This window comes from Macaca fascicularis, chromosome 2 (assembly GCF_037993035.2).
Source record: "Macaca fascicularis isolate 582-1 chromosome 2, T2T-MFA8v1.1".
Taxonomy (NCBI): domain Eukaryota; kingdom Metazoa; phylum Chordata; class Mammalia; order Primates; family Cercopithecidae; genus Macaca; species Macaca fascicularis.
The window spans coordinates 96871814-96892458 of NC_088376.1; the positions used below are offsets into that span (position 1 = coordinate 96871814).

At 38.1% G+C, this 20645-nt stretch overlaps 1 protein-coding gene across 6 annotated transcripts in view; it reads left to right on the plus strand.

Annotated features, from left to right (window-relative positions):
• VPS8 (VPS8 subunit of CORVET complex) overlaps nucleotides 1-20645 on the plus strand; it is a 302825-nt gene that overhangs the window by 185226 nt on the left and 96954 nt on the right. For all 6 annotated transcript variants that reach the window (XM_065540320.1, XM_065540319.1, XM_065540318.1 and 3 more), the window contains one exon: nucleotides 15328-15475. In XM_065540320.1, coding sequence (XP_065396392.1) covers nucleotides 15328-15475 — 148 coding nt within the window. The remainder of the gene's footprint in view (nucleotides 1-15327; nucleotides 15476-20645) is intronic.

Below are 20645 nucleotides of genomic sequence, written 5' to 3' on the forward strand. Positions count from 1 at the left end.
TGTAAATATCTGTGTCAAAGATCTAGTGTTCTGCTTTGAGAATCCCAGTTCTTAAATTCATCATATTTTATCCTCTTACTTTATGTCTTATATAGGCGGCAGGCATTGATGTAGATTATGCTCTAAACTTTTTGAATTTGATGTTTGGCATTTCAATCCTTTTTTAATAAAAAGCAAATACAAATAATATACCTGCTTTGGTATTGCAGTCACTATTTAAAATAAATAGTACAAAAAAAAGACATATCACAAGTATCAAAGGTGGACTGTCTTGCTCCATTGTTACCTATATCTAGATTTGAAAGATGTTAGTTAGGTAAGACCCTTTACGCGTGCTGTGAAAGTTGTTTTGTTCACCAGTAAACCGCAAATTATTTTACTTGAGAAACAGGTATATTTTATTTCCCTAAGCTAACCGTAACCAGGATAATTACCTCTCACACATTATTCCTTTCCTGTCATATCAATTCAGGCGCAAGGTCTTTTGTTACCAACCTTGAAAAGAGGCAGTGCGCTCACAGGCCTTCCTTTCCCCTTCCCCAAAAAGTGACATGACCAGGAATGATCTCACTCTCACAGCCAAATTTCTAGCTTTACTTTTGCCTACCAGAAATTAAGAGCCTTGAAGTAACCAGCTTACCTTAGCTCTGCCTTTAAAAAGAGCTCACTTTTGTATTGATCTGCCTCCAAAATATCAAAGACCGAGTGTTCTGCTTCGAGAGCCCCAATTCTTGGATTCATCATATTTTATCCTCTTACTTTATGTCTTCCATAGGAGGCAGACATTGATTTAGATTATGCTCTCAACTTATTTTTGAATTTGATGTTTGGCATTTCAATCATTTTTATATAAAGAACATTTTAAATGATGGTATCTCAAGCTAACCCATACAAGCCTCTTTAACCCACAATGTAAATAAACATATAATACTAGTAACATACTGAGTTCTGGATTGAGGGAGAGAAAGTAGGTTAAGAAGGTTGAGTGCCGAGGGAGTAAGGAAAAAAGAAGAAGTTTTCCCTTTCTTGCTTTGAGAGCGGTTCTTAAACAAAGTTTTGATTTGTATAAAGTTTGTTTTTGGTATCCTTTGAACCCTACCTCCACCCCATTCTGTTCCCTTCTTTCCAGGGGTGCGGGGTACACACACTTCTTCAAGCTCTTTGCATTATAAGCACACTCAGGTATAGAGTGTTCTTTATAGATGTAAAAAATCCAAATTACCTTCCTCCATTTCCCCATCAAAACTGTTTTCTAGTTGCTTTGTCAATTTCTGTATTGTATGGCCCCTTTTACAATGAGGAATATATAAATAACATGAATATAATGAAGCATATAAAAGATGGGGAAAAAACTCAACACCTTTTCCTAATACAGTTGACCTCAAGGGTAAGAAGAAAGCAGAGCGCACGGATTGGTTTATATTAGTCTCTGATTGACTAACTTCTCATTACATTTTAGCCTGTTTTTTAGTGACTGTGCTTGTTAACTAACCTAAAGGATTAGACTCTTTTCAGGTACTGGGAAAACTGAGGGAGTATGGAATATGGATATAGGGTCAAAACAACATCGAGAACAGGTAGACTGGCCCCGGCTAGCAGTTTACCTGACAGCCAAACGTGAATTATTTTTGCCTTTGTTTCTTCTCTTTTTGTTATTTTTAAGCAATAGATATTTTTAACCTCCAGTTTTTTTCCCCCATGAAACTCCTAAAGCAGCATTATGAAAGAAAACAGTTACTTTGGGATGAGGACTGCTGGTGTGTATGTATCATCTCAGAGTGTTGCTTTTTTTGCTCTTGCTCCCAACACCTGAGTTAATAGGATTCTTATTCTTGTATGTATAGTTTATGCATATTTAATTTAACATTTACATGTATGGCCAGGCGTGCTAGCTCATGCCTGTAATCCCCGCACTTTGGGAGGCCGAGGCAGGCGGATCACCTGAGGTCAGGAGTTCAAGACCCACCTGGCCGACATGGTGAAACCCCATCTCTACTAAAAATACACACACGTGCACACACACACAAACATTTACGTGTATCAGGTTGTTTTTTGAGGGAGTAGCTTTTATTTTGTCAACAGCATTATTAAAAGAATAGGTCATCCAGTTGAATTCATGTGTATATTTCTCTGTCTTTACCCGGTGTCTTTCTATTATCTTTGTTATGTAAATAGTTTCCTCAGTCGAATTAATTGACCTGCAAGGATATTGGTGGCATCTGTACATATAAAGATTAGATAGTTTTAGGGGGAGAGGGGGTTAATCCTCCAGAAGCAAATTACTTGCCTGAATTAAGGCCAACAGCTTGGGAGAGAGGATTTGCATCCTCTTCCAATTATTTCTTTTGGGACAGCTGCTACATAAAGCTCCACTCTACCCCCACCCCCTGGGTGCATTCCTGCTGGCCATGAATTCTCACAGGAGTTCTCCTGATGTGCTTACACCCAGCTGCAGGTTCCTTATGCAGTGGGGATTGCTTAAAGGATAATACAAAAGGACATGTGTTTTTGTGAGGCCGTGAGCTGCATAAGGAATAAAGAGAATGTGCAAGTATATTTATATTCTGAATATTTTCCTCAGTATGATTTTCCTGGTAATGTTGACTTAGCCTTTGTTAACAATGTTCTGAAGGCCTCTGAAACATATAGCATGATTTTCTTGAAGGAAAAAAACACATGTGTTACATTGTATCTGAAAGTCTTTAATCAAAGTAAAATAAAAATTGAACATTGTTAAGAAAATGAGTAACTTTGCCCAGGAGCAAAATATAGATTATGAAAATGGTTATGCATTGGATTTTAGCTGAATCTGTCAGTGTTTCTGTGGATATTTTTGAAGGGACATTTTAAGATATTGACACTCAGTAATGAAATAGCGTATTTCAAAGTTAAAATACAAAATTAGAAGATTATATATATTAGAAGATTATATATGTTCATGAACTTTGACATGTTAAAAAAAAAATACCTACTTCAGTGAGTGCCTACAGTGGCCAAGGTGATTGTTAATTTGGCCTGGCTTACCCCTAGATCTTATATCTTTGGTTAGTATTTTGCCAGCAACTCAAATTCAGCCTTTTAAATTGTAACACATCATCACCTCCTAATCACCAGTCAGCTCCTCTCTCTCTCTCTCTCTATGTATATATATGTTTATTGTATATATATTTATTACATATATATATTTCTTTATTCCTTTAATCTGTACTTACCTATAATGAAATTATTTATACTCACTTTTTCCAACCTAAACCTCTTCTCTTTTATTTTCTCTTTTAACAATTAATATCATAAACTTGTTTATTTTATGTAGCAATTTCCTGAGTAACTACAGCATACCAAGCACTTGACAGGCATGGGAGATAAAACGATAAATAAGACAGGGCCCTGCCTTCAGAGAATTTACATTCTAATGGAGGAAGATAGGCCAAAACAGGTAATTAGGTATAAGTATCTTAAATAAAATCCTGAGAGTGATGATCAAGTTTTCAGTTTCCTTTATCCATTCCCACTCCACCTTGTCACCACACCACACAGAAACAGTTACCAAAATCTGTAAACTCTACCTCTTCTCTATCTCTTATGTGATTTTTCCTCTTGTCTTTACCCCCACTGCCCTAGTTTAGGCACTCAGCATCCCTCCTCTGGTTTCTTTTGCTGGTTTCCCAACTGTAATCTCCCAACAGTTTCTTCCTGCTACGCAGAAAAACCAATTCACTGAGACCATAATATTACAATAGAGAAAGAGATTAATTAACACAGATAGCCACATGGGAGGGCTGGTGTAATAACTTATTACTTAAGTCAGTTTCCTGGAGAACTCAGAGGCTAGGGCTTTTATGGATAATTTGGTGGGCAAGGAGCTAGGGAATGGGCACTGCTGACTGGTTGGAGATGAAATCATCGTAGTGTGGAAAATGGTCCTTATGTGTTGAGTCTGCCTCTTGGTGGGGGCCACAGGACCGCTTTAGTCATGAGTTCCAGGTCTGGTTAGAGACAGAAGATGGCCAGAATGCAAAAGTCTGAAAACATCTCCAAAGACCAATTTTAGGTTCTACAATAGTAGTGTTATCTATAGGAGCAGTTGGGGAAGTCACAAATCTTATGATATCTGGCCATATGATGCCTTGAGCAGCAAGGGATTATAGAAAGGCAAACTAGGTTACAACGGCTGGCTATCATTTAGCTACACCTATATTTTAGCAGAATTCAGGCTCTTCCGATAATCCCAATCTTGTAGTCTTTCATTTGTTTTACAAAGGTGGTTTTGGTCCCTGAGCAAGGAGGGGGTTAGTTTTAGGGGGACTGTTACCATCCTTGCTTCAAAGTTAAACTGTAAACTAAATTCCACTCATGGTTAGCTTGGCCTGTGCCCAGGAATGAGCGAGGACAGCCAGCCTATGAGGCTTGTCACAAGACAGAGTCAGCCATGCTAGATTTCTCTTACCATCATCTTCTTTGCGGTGGCACTTTCATAACCAGCCTGGCTTCCTTTTCCCTTTTGAACAGGCAGATAATGATAATGTTCTCTACCACTTTCTTAAAGCTTTTTCAGTTCCCATTACCTAAGGTGAAATCCAGTTTTCCTTGTATACAGGGCCCTTCTTGGTACAAAAGGATTCAGGCCCGCCTGGCCAGCCGCGTTTTCTTCCATCTTCCCATATCTGTTCTCTCCTCTATTCCTGAGCAGTGCTGAACTATTTGTTCATATTTTCATTCTTCCCTTCACATACCTGTTCCTTCCTCTTCATCCGCATTGTTTTCTTGAGAGCAGTTTACTTATATGTAGTAAGAGCTGCAAAGTCATTTTAGGGAAAAAAAAACATTTTATTTTTTCCTTTTTGAGTTCTTAGTTTAGACACTTTACTGAAAACAAAACTCAGATTAACAAAAGAAAAACAAATAGAAGCTTACTAATGTGTGATGTACCCATCATGTGGGACAGGCCTCAGTTCAAAAGTATCTCTCTCAAGGCAGTGACTTAGGGGCTTTGCTTAAACAGTATTTTAACAAAAAGCCTTAAATCTTACATAGTGACAAGACAGGAAAGAGCAGTTCCAGCCTAGTAAAAGGTGGAAACGTGTGGAGAGATAGTAAAATCTGTTCCCAGATTCTGCTGGTATCTGCTGGTGCCTTCTCTGGGCCAATAAGCAAGTGCTGTCTCCAGTAAAGAATGTGTGTCCTGCCATCAGGCAGATAGAGGTGGGGGCAGAGGGTTCCCCTGCATTTTCATTGTCTTTAACAATCCTCAGTATTTTTGGGAGATGTATTTTGATTGTTCGGTGCCCCCTTTGAAACTTTACTTTCAGAAAGTTTCACATATTAAAAGCCAGGTGGGTAGCTCTGGAGAGATTTAGGTTAGAGGTTTTGACATAAGAGTTTGGCAGAGGAGATAAAATCATAGATTAAAACAAATGGAAAGGAACAAATTTGGGTACATTGTCCCATATCTTATTGAAACAGTCTTTTAGTCCTGAGAATTACTCTGTTCAGTTGATCAGTTGTATCTTATTTCAGGAGGTGATGTTATGGGCAGGTTTGTTTTGTTTTGTTTTTAATCAAAATTAACTCTGTGGTATAGACAAACATATTTAGCAAGAGGCATGTCTGTGGAACCAAAAGAAACACAAAGGTTAATGTTTGGAGCAGTCTATTAGCCAGTTTAATTCTGGAGCAGTCAGTTGAGAAGATTTTTATATTTGTTTTCAAAATATCTACAGTTGGAGTAAAAGTAAACTGGTAATTCTGACAGACTTTTCTGGATTGCTGTTTGCATCAAAGTTTCAATGAACTTTTTTTCATAAATAAGTTGTATGATTTCTTTGAAGTTTATATCAAGTTGTATAACTTTAGCTTACAGGGCTTCAGGGAAAGCACACTTTAAACTTTTAATGATTTCAAGTCAGAAAGGTAGGAGAAAAATTAGAAACGTTAGTCTGGGAGTCATAGTCAGATATTGGAGGAAACTAAAAATTCAGGATTTAGTCCGGGTCATAAAAAAACTCAAAAACAGTAGACAGGTCTAGAATCTAATAACAGATGTGCTATAGTTTTCTTCTGAAACATAAGTTTTTTCTTTATAATTACTGCCATTCTTATTTACAGTAATTACACTAATTTAATTATAAAAACCAGTTTTAGCCTTATTATACTTGGCCTGATCATTTGCATAAAGTGCAACAAGAATAGTGATTGACTATATAGGCTCTTTTTTTTTTTTTAATCTGCTTTGTTGGAATTTATTATAAGAAACCTTAGATTATACCTTTAAAAGGTTCTGCAGGCCAGGAATTCAAGACAAGCCCGGGTAACATAGTGAGACCCTGTATCTAAAAAAAAATAAAAATGAAAAATTAGCCAGGCATAGTAGTCACACCTGTAATCCCAGCTATTCAGGAGGCTGAGGCAGAGGGATTGCTTGAGCTAAGGAGTTTGAAGTTAACAGTGAGCTGTGATGGCGCCACTGCCATTGCACTATAGCCTGGATGACAGAGGGAGACCCTGTCTCCAAAAAACAAAAAGGCCTCTTCAGGGTAGGAAGTCAAGCCGTGGACTTTACCAATAGTAAATCAGTGGCCAGCATATTAATCAGATTTTACCTGTAGTGCTTGGGTGAATTCATTTTTGCTTGGAGTCCCCAGAATATTCTGAGGTTCCTAGGCCTGTCAGAAAGTGACATTCTTTACTTACTGCAAGGCTGGGAACCACGTAGACACGGCACCAGGCCAGTTCTTCTAAGGGCTTTAATGGCCCCTTCAGGTTAACCTTAGTTTCTTAAAGTAGTCTGAAAAGACGACATCCCAGCCTGTATAGAATTAGAATGATTCAAATAACATTTATACCTGATGTGGTTATAGAGCTAAATTATTCTTTCTGTCCCTGAAATCATTAGGCTTTTTTTCTGTTAGCTTATAAAGTTCATTTTTCCTTCCTATGTAGGAGAACAACATATACTTTCTTCTCATGACTATCAGAGAAATAACACATTTTATTAAAATTTGAAAGATTAGGCTGGGTGAGGTGGCTCACACCTGTAATCTCAGCACTTTAGGAGGCTGAGATGGGCAGATTGCTTGAGCCGAGGAGTTCAGGACCAGTCTGGGCAACACAGTGAAACCCTATCTCTATAAGAATTAGCAGGGTGTGGTGGTGCACACGTGTAGTCCCAGCTACTTGGGGGGCTGAGGTGAGAGAATTGCTTAAGCCAGGGAGGTCAAGGCTGCAGTGAGCCATGATCATGCCACTGCACTCCAGCCTGGTCAACAGTGAGATTCTGTCTAAAAAAAAAAAAAAAAAGATTTGAAAGATTACATTTTGGCATTTAATTATTAGTCAAACCAGGAAAGTGGAAAGTGACCAAATCCCCTCAAGCCAACTATCTTAGATCTGCTGTTTCATTAATTTGATGTGTCAGAATCTTTGCTATCAGGCAAATGATGAGCTTGCCTGCTTTGTTCTGTGCCTCTTAAAAGTTTACGATGGATTGTGGCTCTTCCTATACATAGAAATACTGTTAGCTCTGGGGATGGTGGCGGTCATGATAGGGAGCAAAGAAATCAAAGATGCACTGGATTTCTTTCTTGCCAGAGGAAAGTTTCTGTCTCAATGCTTGTCAAGTTTGTAGAGACCATTGTGTTTGTATATTACAATTTCATACAGATTTTATGGATATTGTAGTTGCTACCTGTAATAATCACATTTAATGTATTTTTCAGGCAGATTGGAACATTCACTTACGTTTTGCTTAGTTGGCACAGGATTACATTTGGCATTTTTAACTCGGAATGTGTATGGAAAACTAAAAGTTCAGCTTAGAGGCCTTGTGATTTGAATTACAACTATAGGGAAAATAGGTTTTTTTAAACTGTTGTTTATTGCTGCTGCTGCTGCTGCTGCTGTTTTTTAATTGAGACAGAGTGTCTCACTCTGTTGCCCAGGCTGGAGTGCAGTGGCGTGATTTCAGCTCGCTGCAACCCCCACCTCCCGGGTTCAAGTGATTCTTATCTCTTTGCCTCCCGAGTAACTGGGATTACAGGTACGCACCACCATGCCCGACTAATTTTTTGTGTTTTTAGTAGAGATGGGGTTTCACCATGTTGCCCAGGCTGGTTTCAAACTCCTGGCCTTAAGTAATCCACCCTCCTCAGCCTCCCAAAGTGCTGGGATTATAGGCATGAGCGACCATGCCCAGCAGTTTTTTTTTTTTTTTTTTACTCTAGCTTGTTGTGGGTGATATATTTGCATTCTCAGTCTAAAAGGTGCTGGATAGTCCAAAGGGGGCCACCACATCTAAGGACTGGACATATGGGATTGAGCAGAGAATTTAAGCAGACAGGATTTAGGCTAAGCCAAAGTGAACCTAAATTGTAAAAACAATATACGAAGGAGATTGTGAAATCCTCTTCCTTAGAGAAATGGAAGATTAATCTAGACTGGCCTATTTAGATACAGTTTTTAGAGTGAGAGGGTGGGACTAGACTAGCCTTTAAAAAAATTCCAATACAATGTTTATTTTCTTTAGCAAATATTAGGAAGTCAAAATTTGAATTTTATATATTTTTAAATTTTTATTTTACTTTAAGTTCTGGGATACATGTGCAGAACGTGCAGGTTTGTTACATAGTATACGTGTGCCATGGTGGTTTGCTGAACCTATTGACCCATCCTCTAAGTTCCCTCCCCTCGCCCCCCACCCTCCAACAGGCCCTGGTGTGTATCCTTCCCCTCCCTGTGTCCATGTGTTCTCATCATTCAACTCCCTCTTATGAAGGAGAACATCCGGTGTTTGGTTTTCTGTTCCTGTGTTAGTTTGCTGAGGATAATGGCTTCCAGCTTCATCCATGACCCTGCAAAGGACATGATCTCATTCCTTTTTATGGCTGCATAGTATTCCATGGTATATATGTACCACATTTTCTTTATCCACTCTGTCATTGATGGGCATTTGGGTTGGTTCCATGACTTTGCTATTGTAAATAGTGCTGCAGTAAACATACATGTGCCCATGTCTTTATAGTAGAATGATTCATATTCCTTTGGGTATATATCCTGTAATGGAATTGCTGGGTCAAATGGTATTTCTGGTTCTAGCTCCTTGAGGAATTGCCATACTGTCTTCCACAATGGTTGAACTAATTTACAGAATTTGAATTTTAGAATAATTTTAATGTGGGCTAGACATGTTGGCTCACACCTGTAATCCCAGCACTTTAGGAGGCTGAGGCAGGTGGATCACTCGAGCCCAAGAGTTCAAGACCAGCCTGGGCAACATGGTGAGACCCCATCTCTACAAAAAAAATAAAAAATTTGCCAGGCATAGTGCCCCACGCCTATAGTCACAGCTACTCAGGAGGCTGAGGTGGGAAGATCACTGGAGCCCAGGAGGCGGAGATTTCAGTGAGTTGAAATTACACCACTTCACTCCAGCCTGGACGACAGAGTGAGACTGTCTTAAAAAAAAAAGTATTTGATGTATGTTCTTCAAAACTGATAGATATTTTTAGTCTTCCCTAGAAATAGTTCAGTTTACAGAGTTATAGTTTGAAATGATTTTCACAATCTGAATAAGAGTGGATATGTTCTCCAACCTGAATTCTGTAGTAGGCAGGGTTTGTATGTGTGTTTCACAAGGCACATACATGCTTTCTTCTAAAACTGACAAAGCAGTGGGTATATTGCAAAGCAGATAGTTAATAGAAGACTAACAGCTTTGGGAAATGGATATAACAAATTTATGTGCAAGACTGATAAACAAGTCAGAAATGGATGTAAATTCATTAATGCTCCAGCTAATTTATTAAAGTTTTGATTATATTGATGTGGCCTGATCATTTCCCATCAGACACATTATTTCTCTCACAAGTGAATCCATCAAAATCTATTCATCTGGATGATTTGCTTGGTTTGATGCATATTCACAACTTTGTTTCTTGTAAATGGTTGTGTCAATAAATTTTCTGGAAAGAATTAAGTACTATTATTCATACTTATGTCTAGTCTTAATTTGCTCCATAGTCTTGCATTTATAAGACATATTAACAGAAGTCTGATGTAAATGAAATACCAACAATTTGGCATAAAATACAACCTACAATTTGGCGTAAACATCTGGAAAGCACACTGGCTCATCTGAGTGTAGGGAAACATTGGTTAGCATTCCCATTTTCTTTTACCTAATAGTGTTCTCTTGAGACACAGCCTTGATTCCTCTGATAATAAGATAGACCAATCTGCTTTGGTGACATGTGTGGCAATTTTTCCCCACACACCAATCAAGCAATTCTCTAGTGGGCACCAACTGGGTAGCCTATAATTTCACTCATTTCTGACACTATGTATCTGGAGTTACTGTCAGATCCTTGTCAACTGAAGAATCACAAGGTTCATAAATTTTGAAAGGAGAGCTTTATTTCACATAAAGGGTTGCAGCCTGCAAGGTGGCCATTCTACAGGCTGGGAAGTGTAGCCTCTGGCAGAAGCTGAAAACAAGCAGTCTAAGGGAGGGGTAAAGGGAACAGTGATTTATGCTGAGTAGAGTAGCTAAGTATATATATTCAGTAACCTGTAGGAAGAGTCATGAATATTTATGAAAGGGGAAATAAGCACATGCACAATTGAGCTTCACGCCTTTTCATGGGACCCATGTTCAAAATATGGCAGCATTAGCACAATCCAAAGGGGCAGTTTTCAGCCCTCTGACGTTGAAAGGTGAAGCAGATGACACGAAAATCCTCACTGCATGTCCTCTGCCATTCAGCAAAACAGTTGTGGAGGTGGTGGTTAGTGTTTAGGAAAGGATGTGTTGTGTAACTGGTGAGCTGTCACATTGAAACAGCAAAGGTAGAGGAAGAGTCTGGTCACAACCTCAGACAGTTGGCTGAAGGCAATGAAAGAATGAGCCATCTGTGTTTTGTTTTCCAGAGCTGGTTTCTGTTTACTCCTTAGGAAATAATTCTGGTTAAAGGTTAATAAGGAAGGGGCATACTGAGGCATGTCTGACTTGCCATTCTGTCATGGCTGGGAACTCAATTTTTAAGATGGGGTCTGTTACCAAACTGAACCTGGGTCCACTTACCTGGTGCAGTAAAGCCAAACACCCACACTGAGGTTTGCAGTGAGAGAACGGAGGGCATTTCTTTGCAGGGCACTAAGCAAGGAGAATCAGCAGCTCATGCTTAAGACCAAACATACCTGATAGCTTACAGGAAGAGTTTTTAAAGGCAGGGGAACATTTCAGGAAAGCAGAAATTACAGGCCAAATTGCAAATCCCTACATGGAGGTTTGATACATTGATTTGGCTCAAAAAAGGTGGGATATCTTGAAGTGGGGGTTCTATATGGCATAGGTGGATTCAGAGATTATTTGATTTGCAGTTAGTTAAGGAAACAAAATTTTGTCTAAGAACTTGGGGTCAGCAGAAGGAATATTAAGGTTTGGCTTGTGGGTGTGACTTTCTTCAGACCCTTCAGAAAGCAATCTAGAGCAAACAACAGAAGTCAGGGCTCAGTCCTCAGGGGCCCCCTTATCTGAGCTCTGCTTGACAGTGGTTGGCATTTTCCATCTGGTTGTGGTGCAGGTTTCAGAAAAACAACTCAGGGACATATGTTAAGATGTTATCTTTAATTTCTACAGGGAATCAAACATCTTGTGGCTCTAACCTACTTGGGTGGCTATTGTTGTAAGCTATTTCTTTGTTATCAGGTTGCTCATTTACTTCTAAAGGCTAGCTAGATGCCTGGAATTTCCTTTGAAGAGATTCAAGATTTCTCTTTATTTTCATGCTTGAAGGAGGGGAAGGTATGTGGCAGCTCACTAAGAGAGGCCCCCGCTCCATCTCAGTTTCATTAAGTTGGTTGGAGGGCTTAGAATTTTCCTGTTATTTCTCTTCCCACAGGTTTAGTCCCACAAAACTAGCCCCTACTTCAGGTACCAAGCATAAGCCCCAGGCTGTAGCCTGTGCTTCTGACCAACTAGGACTTTAAATCAGGATACCCTTGACCCTCCTCCCCGGGTTCGATTAATTTGCTAGAGCAGCTCACACAATTCAGGGAAAACTTTACTTACATTTACTGGTTTATAATAAAAGATATTACAACAGATACAGAGGAACAGCCAGATAGAAAAAATGCATAGGGCCAGGGAGCTTCCATGGCCTCTTGGCGCACACTGCCCTCCAGGACCCTCCACGTGTTCAGCGATCCAGAAACTCCCTGAACTTAGTCCTTGGGGTTTTTATGGAGGCTTTATTATGTAGACATGATTGATTACATCGTTGGCCATTGGTGATCAAGTCAACCTTCAGCCCCTCTTCCCTCTCCGGAGGTGTCAGGGTTGGGGTAGGACTGAAAGTTCCAGCCCTCTAATCACATGGTTGGCTTCCCTGGCAACCAGCCCTTATCCTGAGGCTATCCAGGAGCCCCCAGCCCTCAGTCATCTCACTAGCATGTAAGAAGATAACACTTTGGAAAGCTTAAGGATTTTAGGAACTGTATGCTTATTAGATCACAATATTATATTCCCACATAGAGAACTGCTGTGTCCCTAGATTTATCATGTGCTACTTCTAATTTCTCCACGTAGGACTTTCTGATAGGATTGATTCCTAGCTATCTCTGACTTTATAGCCCTAGTCCCTGTAATTTTCAGCCCTCTATTCTACATTTTTGTGGGGGAAAGATTACCTAGGTGCCGAGGCAAGAGACTGAAGGCACAAACTGTTTCAGTGTAATAAAGAAAATACTTAAAATAAGAATAGTCATAATACAAATTAGATATAGAGAGGATCATGGACAATTATCAATCATTATTATAAACATTATTAATCATTAGCTTTTAATATTACTCTTTGTTGCATTACTAATATAACCTAGGAATAACCAGCGGGTATAGGGTCAGGTGCTGAAGGGACATTGTGAGAAGTGACCTAGAAGGCAAGAGGTGAGCCCTCTGTCATGCCCACATAAGGGCCGCTTGAGGGCTCCTTGGTCAAGCGGTAACGCCAGTGTCTGGGAAGATACACATTACTTAGCAGACTGCGAAAGGGAGTCTCCTTTCCTTGGAGGAGTCAGGGAACACTCTGCTCCACCAGCTTCTTGTGGAAGGCGGGATATTATCCAGGCCTGCCCACAGTCATCCGGAGGCCTAAACCCTTCCCTGTGGTGCTGTGCTTCAGTGGTCACTCTCCTTGTCCACTTTCATGTTCCTCCCGTACTCCTGGTTCTTTTTGAAGTTCGTAGTAGATAGCGGTAGAAGAAATAGTGAAAGTCTGAAAGTCTTTGATCTTTCTTATAAGTGCGTGCTGACATATGCTGCCCTCTCTCTCTCTGCTGCGGCTACCTGAAAGGGAAAGGCCCCCGTCCTATGATCAGGTGACTTGCTTCACCTTATCACTTAGAAGATTCATCCTCCTTACCCTGCCCTGCTTGTCTTGTACGCAGTAAATATCAGCGCGCCCAGCCGTTTGGGGCCACTACCAGTCTCCGCGTCTTGGTGGTAGTGGTCCCCTGGGCCCAGCTATTTTCCCTTTATCTCTTTGTCTCGTGTCTTTATTACAATCTCTCCTCTCCGCACACGGGGAGAACACCCGCTAAGCCCCGTAGGGCTGGACCCTACATGTTTTCCTCTGTTTGAAGGCAGTCCAATGTCCTATCTCCATTCCTTTCAGTTGAATTCAATATATATTTACATCAGATTACTGAGCACTATTTATTATGTCTTAATGATGGGTAAACAATTATGAATGCAATACCATGGACTTTACAATGTAGTTTGGGGACACAGATACTTAAACAGATGATTTTCAAGTTGTTGGTAAGAACTAAGGTGGTGGTATACATAGGGAATAGCCAGTAACTGAACAAACGTCTGTATTAAAGGCAGTCATAAGATACCAAGAAACAAAACAAAACAAAAAAACAAAAAATGAACACTCTTTCTTTGGAGTTTATAGGCAATTTGAGGAGATACTGAATTAGCCCATCAGCAAGGATTGAAAGTTCCAAGCAGCAGAATTTACTTAGTTTATCATTTACCCACATCTGGTCAGGACTGAGTATCACAAAGCTCTTAAATTAGGGAAAATGCCCTATGTCTAAATACAATCTCTTTTTCTTTAACCCAAGCTGCTTCTTAGTAAAAGTAGAAGCACAATTTACCGTCACTTATGAATAATTATAAAATCCGAATTGTTCTTTCTGGAGTCCAGAGAGTCCCACCCTGTGGCTATTGATGTACTGTACATGGTTACAAGTGTGCCTGGAGACTGTCTCAGCTCTTGGGACAACCAGAGTCCCTTGTAAGCAATCTTACTTCACTACAGTGGACCATACAAATATCTTATTTTCTGTGTGCCACAATATGAGAAAAGCTGGAAACCATTTCTTTAGACCATGTGCTTTAACCTTTCTTCAGAACTGGGCTAGTTTTCCAAGCAATCATTGTTGTATCTTATTAACCCTATTCCAGTTCTTTATGGAATAATGAGCTTTATTTGAAGAATTATGAAGAGAAGATAGGACTCACAGAAGGAACTAACTTCTTTTGAAGCTAGAGAGAGGATGATTCTTAGGTCTCCAGTGAACAGTTGATTTCCTAAGTAGCTACTTTTGGCCATCAGTAGTTGAGTGCTTGAGTGCCCAGCATAATGCAATTAATACTCTACTTCCAAAACTTTTGTATAGGCATTATGAATAGTGGGCTATGTGAGTAGCTGGCATACTAGGCAAATGAACCCATAAATATTATGTATTTTAGTATTACTCCTTTATTTGTTTTAACAATAACCAAAAAAGTTAGTCCTCATTATGTGCAAAACATTGGTTAGCTTAAAAAGTTTATTACTGAGAAGATACCTGGTACCTACCCCTCACAGAATATATAGTGTTTTAGAGAAGACAGATAATTAAAGAAGTCATTGCAATGTGGTGTGATTGGTGTTATGAAGAACATAAAGAAGAAACACTTACTGAGATTGCAAGACAGTTATATATAGTTACTTAGAGATAAAATTATTAGGACTAAATTGGGTGGCTCTTGTTTCTTTTAGAGTAAAATACAACTTTTGGTATGATTTAGAAGAGTTTCAACTGAATGTTACTTCCTTAATTATTCATCATAACCTGAGTAATATTGCAACTTACAATGCCTCTTATGTAATGTACAGTTTGCCCAAGTAACCTAAAAAACATTGAGACTTTCAATTCGTATTTTTCCCTGACCAGCAGGTAGTCCTAGTTTTAATGTAGTATGCTTTTTACTGGTAGCTTTTAATTGTAGATGTGATTAAATGATGCTACAATTGAGTATCCTCTTATCTTTTGTATTTTTAGGGAAGGTATTCATATAAATCAAGAATTACTGCAAATATCTCCTTCTATCACAGAGCAGTTCATTGAGCTGTTGTGTCAGTTCAACCCAACCCAAGTTATAGAGACTCTGCAAGTTCTTGAGTGCTACCGTCTGGAAGAAACTATTCAGGTAAGACGAACAAGGTAGAAGAGACAAGAGTAAACTATTCTTAACATTCTCCATTTGTCAGATGATCAAAGAAAAGGGGAAAAAATATATAATTTCTTTTTTAAACCTTATAAATTCTTAGTTGAGACACTCTCCTGAAAACGAAAGTCAGATTAACAAAAGAAAAACAAATAGAGGTTTATTGATATGTGCTATACCCATCATATAGGAGAGACCTCAGCTCAAAGGTATCTTTCTCAAGGCAGTGGCTTAGGGGCTTTGCTTAAACAGCATTTTAACAAAGAGCCTTAAATCTAACATAATGACAAGACAGGAGAGAGCAGTTCCAGCCTAGTAAAAGGTGGGAACATGTATAGGAAGATAGTCAACTGTGTTCCCTGATTCCTCCGGTGCCTGCTGATACCTTCTCTGGGCCAATAAGCAAGTGCTATCTCTAGTTAAGAATGTATGTCCTGCTATCAGGCAGATAGAGGCGGGGGCAAAGGATTCCTCTGCATTTTCATTGTCTTTAACTTAATAATCCTCAGTATTTGGGGGAAATGTATTTTGGTTTTGTTCGGTGCCCCCTTTGAAATTTTACTTTTAGAAAGTTTCACATATTAAAAGCCAGGTGAGTAGCTCTGGAGAGATTTGGGTTAGTGATTTTGACATAATAGATTGGCAGAGGGGAGAAAATCATAGATTGGAACAAGTGGAACGGAACGAATTCAGGTACATTGTCCCATATCTTATTGAAACAATCTCTTGGTTGTGAAAATAGGTCAGTTTAGTTAAATAGTTGCATCTCACTTTAGGAGGTGGTGTGGTAAGTGGGTTTCCATCAAAGTCAGTCAGGTATAGGCACATAGGCATTTAATAAAAGTCATTTCTATAGAAACAAAAGGAAACAAAAGTTAATGTTCGGAGCAGTCTCTAAGCTTGTCTTTCAGCATTCCAGAGAACTTTCTGTCCATAAATAAGTTGTTGTGGTGATTCCTCCAAAATTTATATCAAGTTGTCTAGCTTTAGTGTGCAGAGCTTCATGAAAAGCAGTTTTAATTTCAGTGATTCCAAGTCAGAAAAATGGAAGAAAGTGTTCAAATATTAGTTTGGAGAGTTCGTCAGATATTGGAGGAAACTAAAAATTCAGGATATAGTCAAATTGCAAGTAAATAATAAAATCTCAAAAACTGTAGTTAGAATCTCATAATGTTTACTGTAGTTTTTTTTTTCTGAAATAGTTGTTTCTCCAGTTACCCCATTTTTACCAAAAATAATCAGAGTAAGTTCAATTGACTTGTAAAATAAGTTTAGTGTCATTATATTTATTATTTACATAATACTATTTTTTATATAAGTACTACAAGATTATTTATATAAGTACTACAAGAGTAGTGATTGGCCATTTAGGCTTTTTAAAAATCTGCTCTGCTGAAACTTACAAGAAATCTCACAGTAGACGTTTAAAAATCTCTCATCTTCAGGCTGGGAAACGAAGCCGTGGGCTTGCCATCATCAGATTTTACCTGTAGTATCGAGGTATACTGTTTTCTTGAGGCCCCCAAATATTCTGAAGTTCCTGGGCTTCTCAGGAAGTGACGTTCTTTACTTACTGCAAGTCCAGGAACCCTGTAAGCACGCCATCTTGACAAGGGACCAGACCAGTTTTTCCAAGGACTTTATTGCCTCCTTAAAGTTAAGCTTAGTTTCTTAAAGCAGTCTGGTTATATCTAAAAATAATGACATCCCAGTCAAAGCCTTGGTAATATAACCCGTGTTTCCAATTTTTCTGCTACAAACAGAGCAAATTCTTACTGAACTCATGAAAATAACTATGTTGCCATAGAATATGAATATTCAGTTTCCAAATTTGGGAAGGATCAGGTATAGAAAAAAGTAAATGTTTTAATTTTGCCACAAAAATATACTTCACCAAATTATTGTAATGCTATGAATAGCCCCCCCAACCCCCGCAACCCCCACCCCAGAAAAAAAAGTTTTCTTAACTCTGGAAAGCAACATATAAAAAGTATCAGCAGTGTTTCAAACAAGTCATAAAAAATTATTTCAGTCCACTGTAATTAATTCTTATTTTTCTTAATGTCAGGTTAGCCATGTTATGAGGCCAGGTTTGTTTGCGTTTTCCATTGGGGTTTGGGAAATGTTTACCCAATTCAGTGGTAATATGGTGTCACAGTTGTCAGAAACCTGTATTCAAGAATGTTTGTTGCACTCTTTTTCATGACCTCCTTGAAGATGCAACACTTTAGAATTTGCAAGGAGATTTCAGAAAAAAAGCATCAAAATAAAGTAATTAACTGTGGACAACATGACTTAAAATGGCTGTGATTAAAGGCATAGTTGTCAAAGATATTTGGTTATTTTCTGTGGCCTACAACAATTTAACATAATAACCCAAAATATGACTGATAACATATACCAAGACATAACCAGATTTCTAGGAATCTCAGAATTTTGGAACACATATTAATAACACTATATACAAATCCAACTCAAAGAAACATCATTTCTTATGTGACAGTGTTTCCCATATAATTTAGCACATCAAATGAGCTGGTTTATGATCTCTCTTTTGTATGCCTCAGGGACCCTCTGCCACATCCCAATATTAGGTTGAGGTTAAAAAGACTCAGTTTTAGAATCTGAACTTTGATTTTGAGAAGCCTGTCAAATACGTCAAAGGTTTAAAGGACTGGATCAGAATAGGATCACAGTTCACTGTAAAATAATGATAATTCATAAGTCAAAGACATAATTAAAAGGGAGACTCACATATGACGTTACCTGTGTAAGTTTATACCTACTAAGTGGTAGCCCCTGAGATTGAACCCACATAGTCTGACTCTATAGTGCATGCTCTTAATTGCTGTGATAAACTGCTTCTCCATTTATTTTAGTAAAGTCAGCTTTATAGAAATTGTTATTGATCAGCATGATAGAAATTCTAACCAACTCAATAAGCATAGAAAAAGGAACACAGTAAAAATATTGAAAGGAGACCAAACTCTTGTTTGCAGACACAGATGGTTAGATAGTCCTGTTGTGCCATAAAACTTAATAGACTAAATAGCAGTTCAGTAACTTTAGCATATTCATTGCCTTAATTCTCTTCCCTTGTTTTCTCCTGTTTCTAAATGAAAATGTACAGACACACACATTATTTTCTGTAACAGGTTAGTATGTTTCCCTTTTAACATTTATTTTTCAGCTATTACGTATCTCTTTTCCTTTCCTATCAACACTCCTGAAACAGTTGCCTGTACTTTCTGCATCTACCTCCTGAATTGCCCCCACATACTTTTAAAAAATGTTTAATTATGAAATATTTCAAATTTACAGAAATGTGCTGAATATCAACTATGTATATACCCACCAACCAAATTTTACAGTTAACATTTTGCCATACTGGCCTTAGATCTTTGTTATCTTGTTGTTCTTGTTGGTTTATATTAAAAGTAGAGCACCCATTATCTTATTCCCCCCTCTCCCCAAGGGCTCCACCATCCTAAACTGGTGTTTATCCTTCTGATCTATGTTTTGAATTTTTTCTATATGTGTATGTATCTATAAAATACATATTAGTTTTATATGTTTTTAAAATTTGTATTAATATACAGTAGATATTTTATTATAAATTGCTTTTTTTAATCCAATTTTTTTTTTTTTTTTTGAGACAGTCTCTCTCTGTCATCTAGGCTGGAGTGCAGTGGCGTGATCTCTGCTCACTGCAACCTCCACCTCACAGATTCAAGTGATTCTCCTACCTCAGCCTCCCAAGTTGCTGAAATTATAGGGGCGTGCCACCGTGCTGATTTTTGTATTTTTAGTAGAGATGGGATTTCAGCATGTTGCCCAGGCTGGTCTTCAACTGCTGACCTCAAGTGATCCGCCCACCTCGGCCTCCCAAAGTTCTGGGATTACTGGCATGAGCCACTGCATCTGGCCACTTTTACTAAATTAAAAAAAAAAAAATTTATACATGTAGATCTACTTCATTCACTTAATGATCTTATGGTAATCTATCAAATGAATGTGCCAATTTATTTCCCTCTTGGTAAACATTTAGATAGTTTCCAATCTTTTGCTATTATAAACAGCGTTACAGTGTACATCCTTATATATATCTTGTGTGCCCATATGAGGTTTGTCTAAGTAATATTCTTGGAAATGGAATTGTTTAGACAACAAAGTAGTGTAGTTATACTGATATTGCCAAGTTGATTTACAGATTGTTTCTATTCTCATCAGCAGTGTCTGATATTTGCTATTTTTCACATCCTTGCTGATGCCTAGTATTTTTAATCTTCTTAATTTTTGCCATGGTGGATATTAGTGATTACTCATGACATTAAACATCTTTCCATATGTTTGATGACCACTGGAATTTTCTTTTCTCTGAATTATTTATTCATGTCATTTGCCAATTTTTTCTGTTGAGTTTCTGTGGTTCTCTTACTGAGTTCTAGAAGTTTTTTTCTGATTTCCCAATCTCCAATCCTTTGCTAATTTTATGTGCTGGAGATACTTTCTTCCAATTTATTATGGCACATCATTTAACTTGGCTTTTAGTGACTTCTGTTTTAGTTTACCAGTATTTATGTCTTAAGTGTGTGTGTGTGTGTGTGTTTCCTTTCCTGTTTTAATGGAATAAAGGATATTCTCTTATATATATAAATTTTATAGTTTAGCTTCTTACATTTAGGCTTTTAATCCATCTGGAGTTAATTTTTGCAAGCGATCAAAAGAAGGATTTTTATCTTTTCTTCCACATGATGGCTAATGGTTCATGTGGCATTTTATTATCCATTCCTCACTGGTTTTTAATGCCATACTGCCATATACTAAACTCCCAAATATACATGACTGTGTTTGTGGGTTCCATTCTCTTCCTTTGATTGTCCTTCCCTATACCCATAACACATATTTTAATTAATACAGCTTTTCAATAGATTTATTATTTGGAAAAAGAATCCTCCCTCTTTATTCTTTTTCTTTAAAATGGTTTGGCTATTTTTAGTGTCCTACATCTCCTAGTATTCCACATTAATTTAGAGATCACATTGTCAAGTTTCTTTAAAAGAAACAAACTCTCTGGAATTTTGATTTATGAATACATTGAATTTATAGACTGATTCAGAGAGAATTGACATCTCTAAAGTGTTGATTCTTC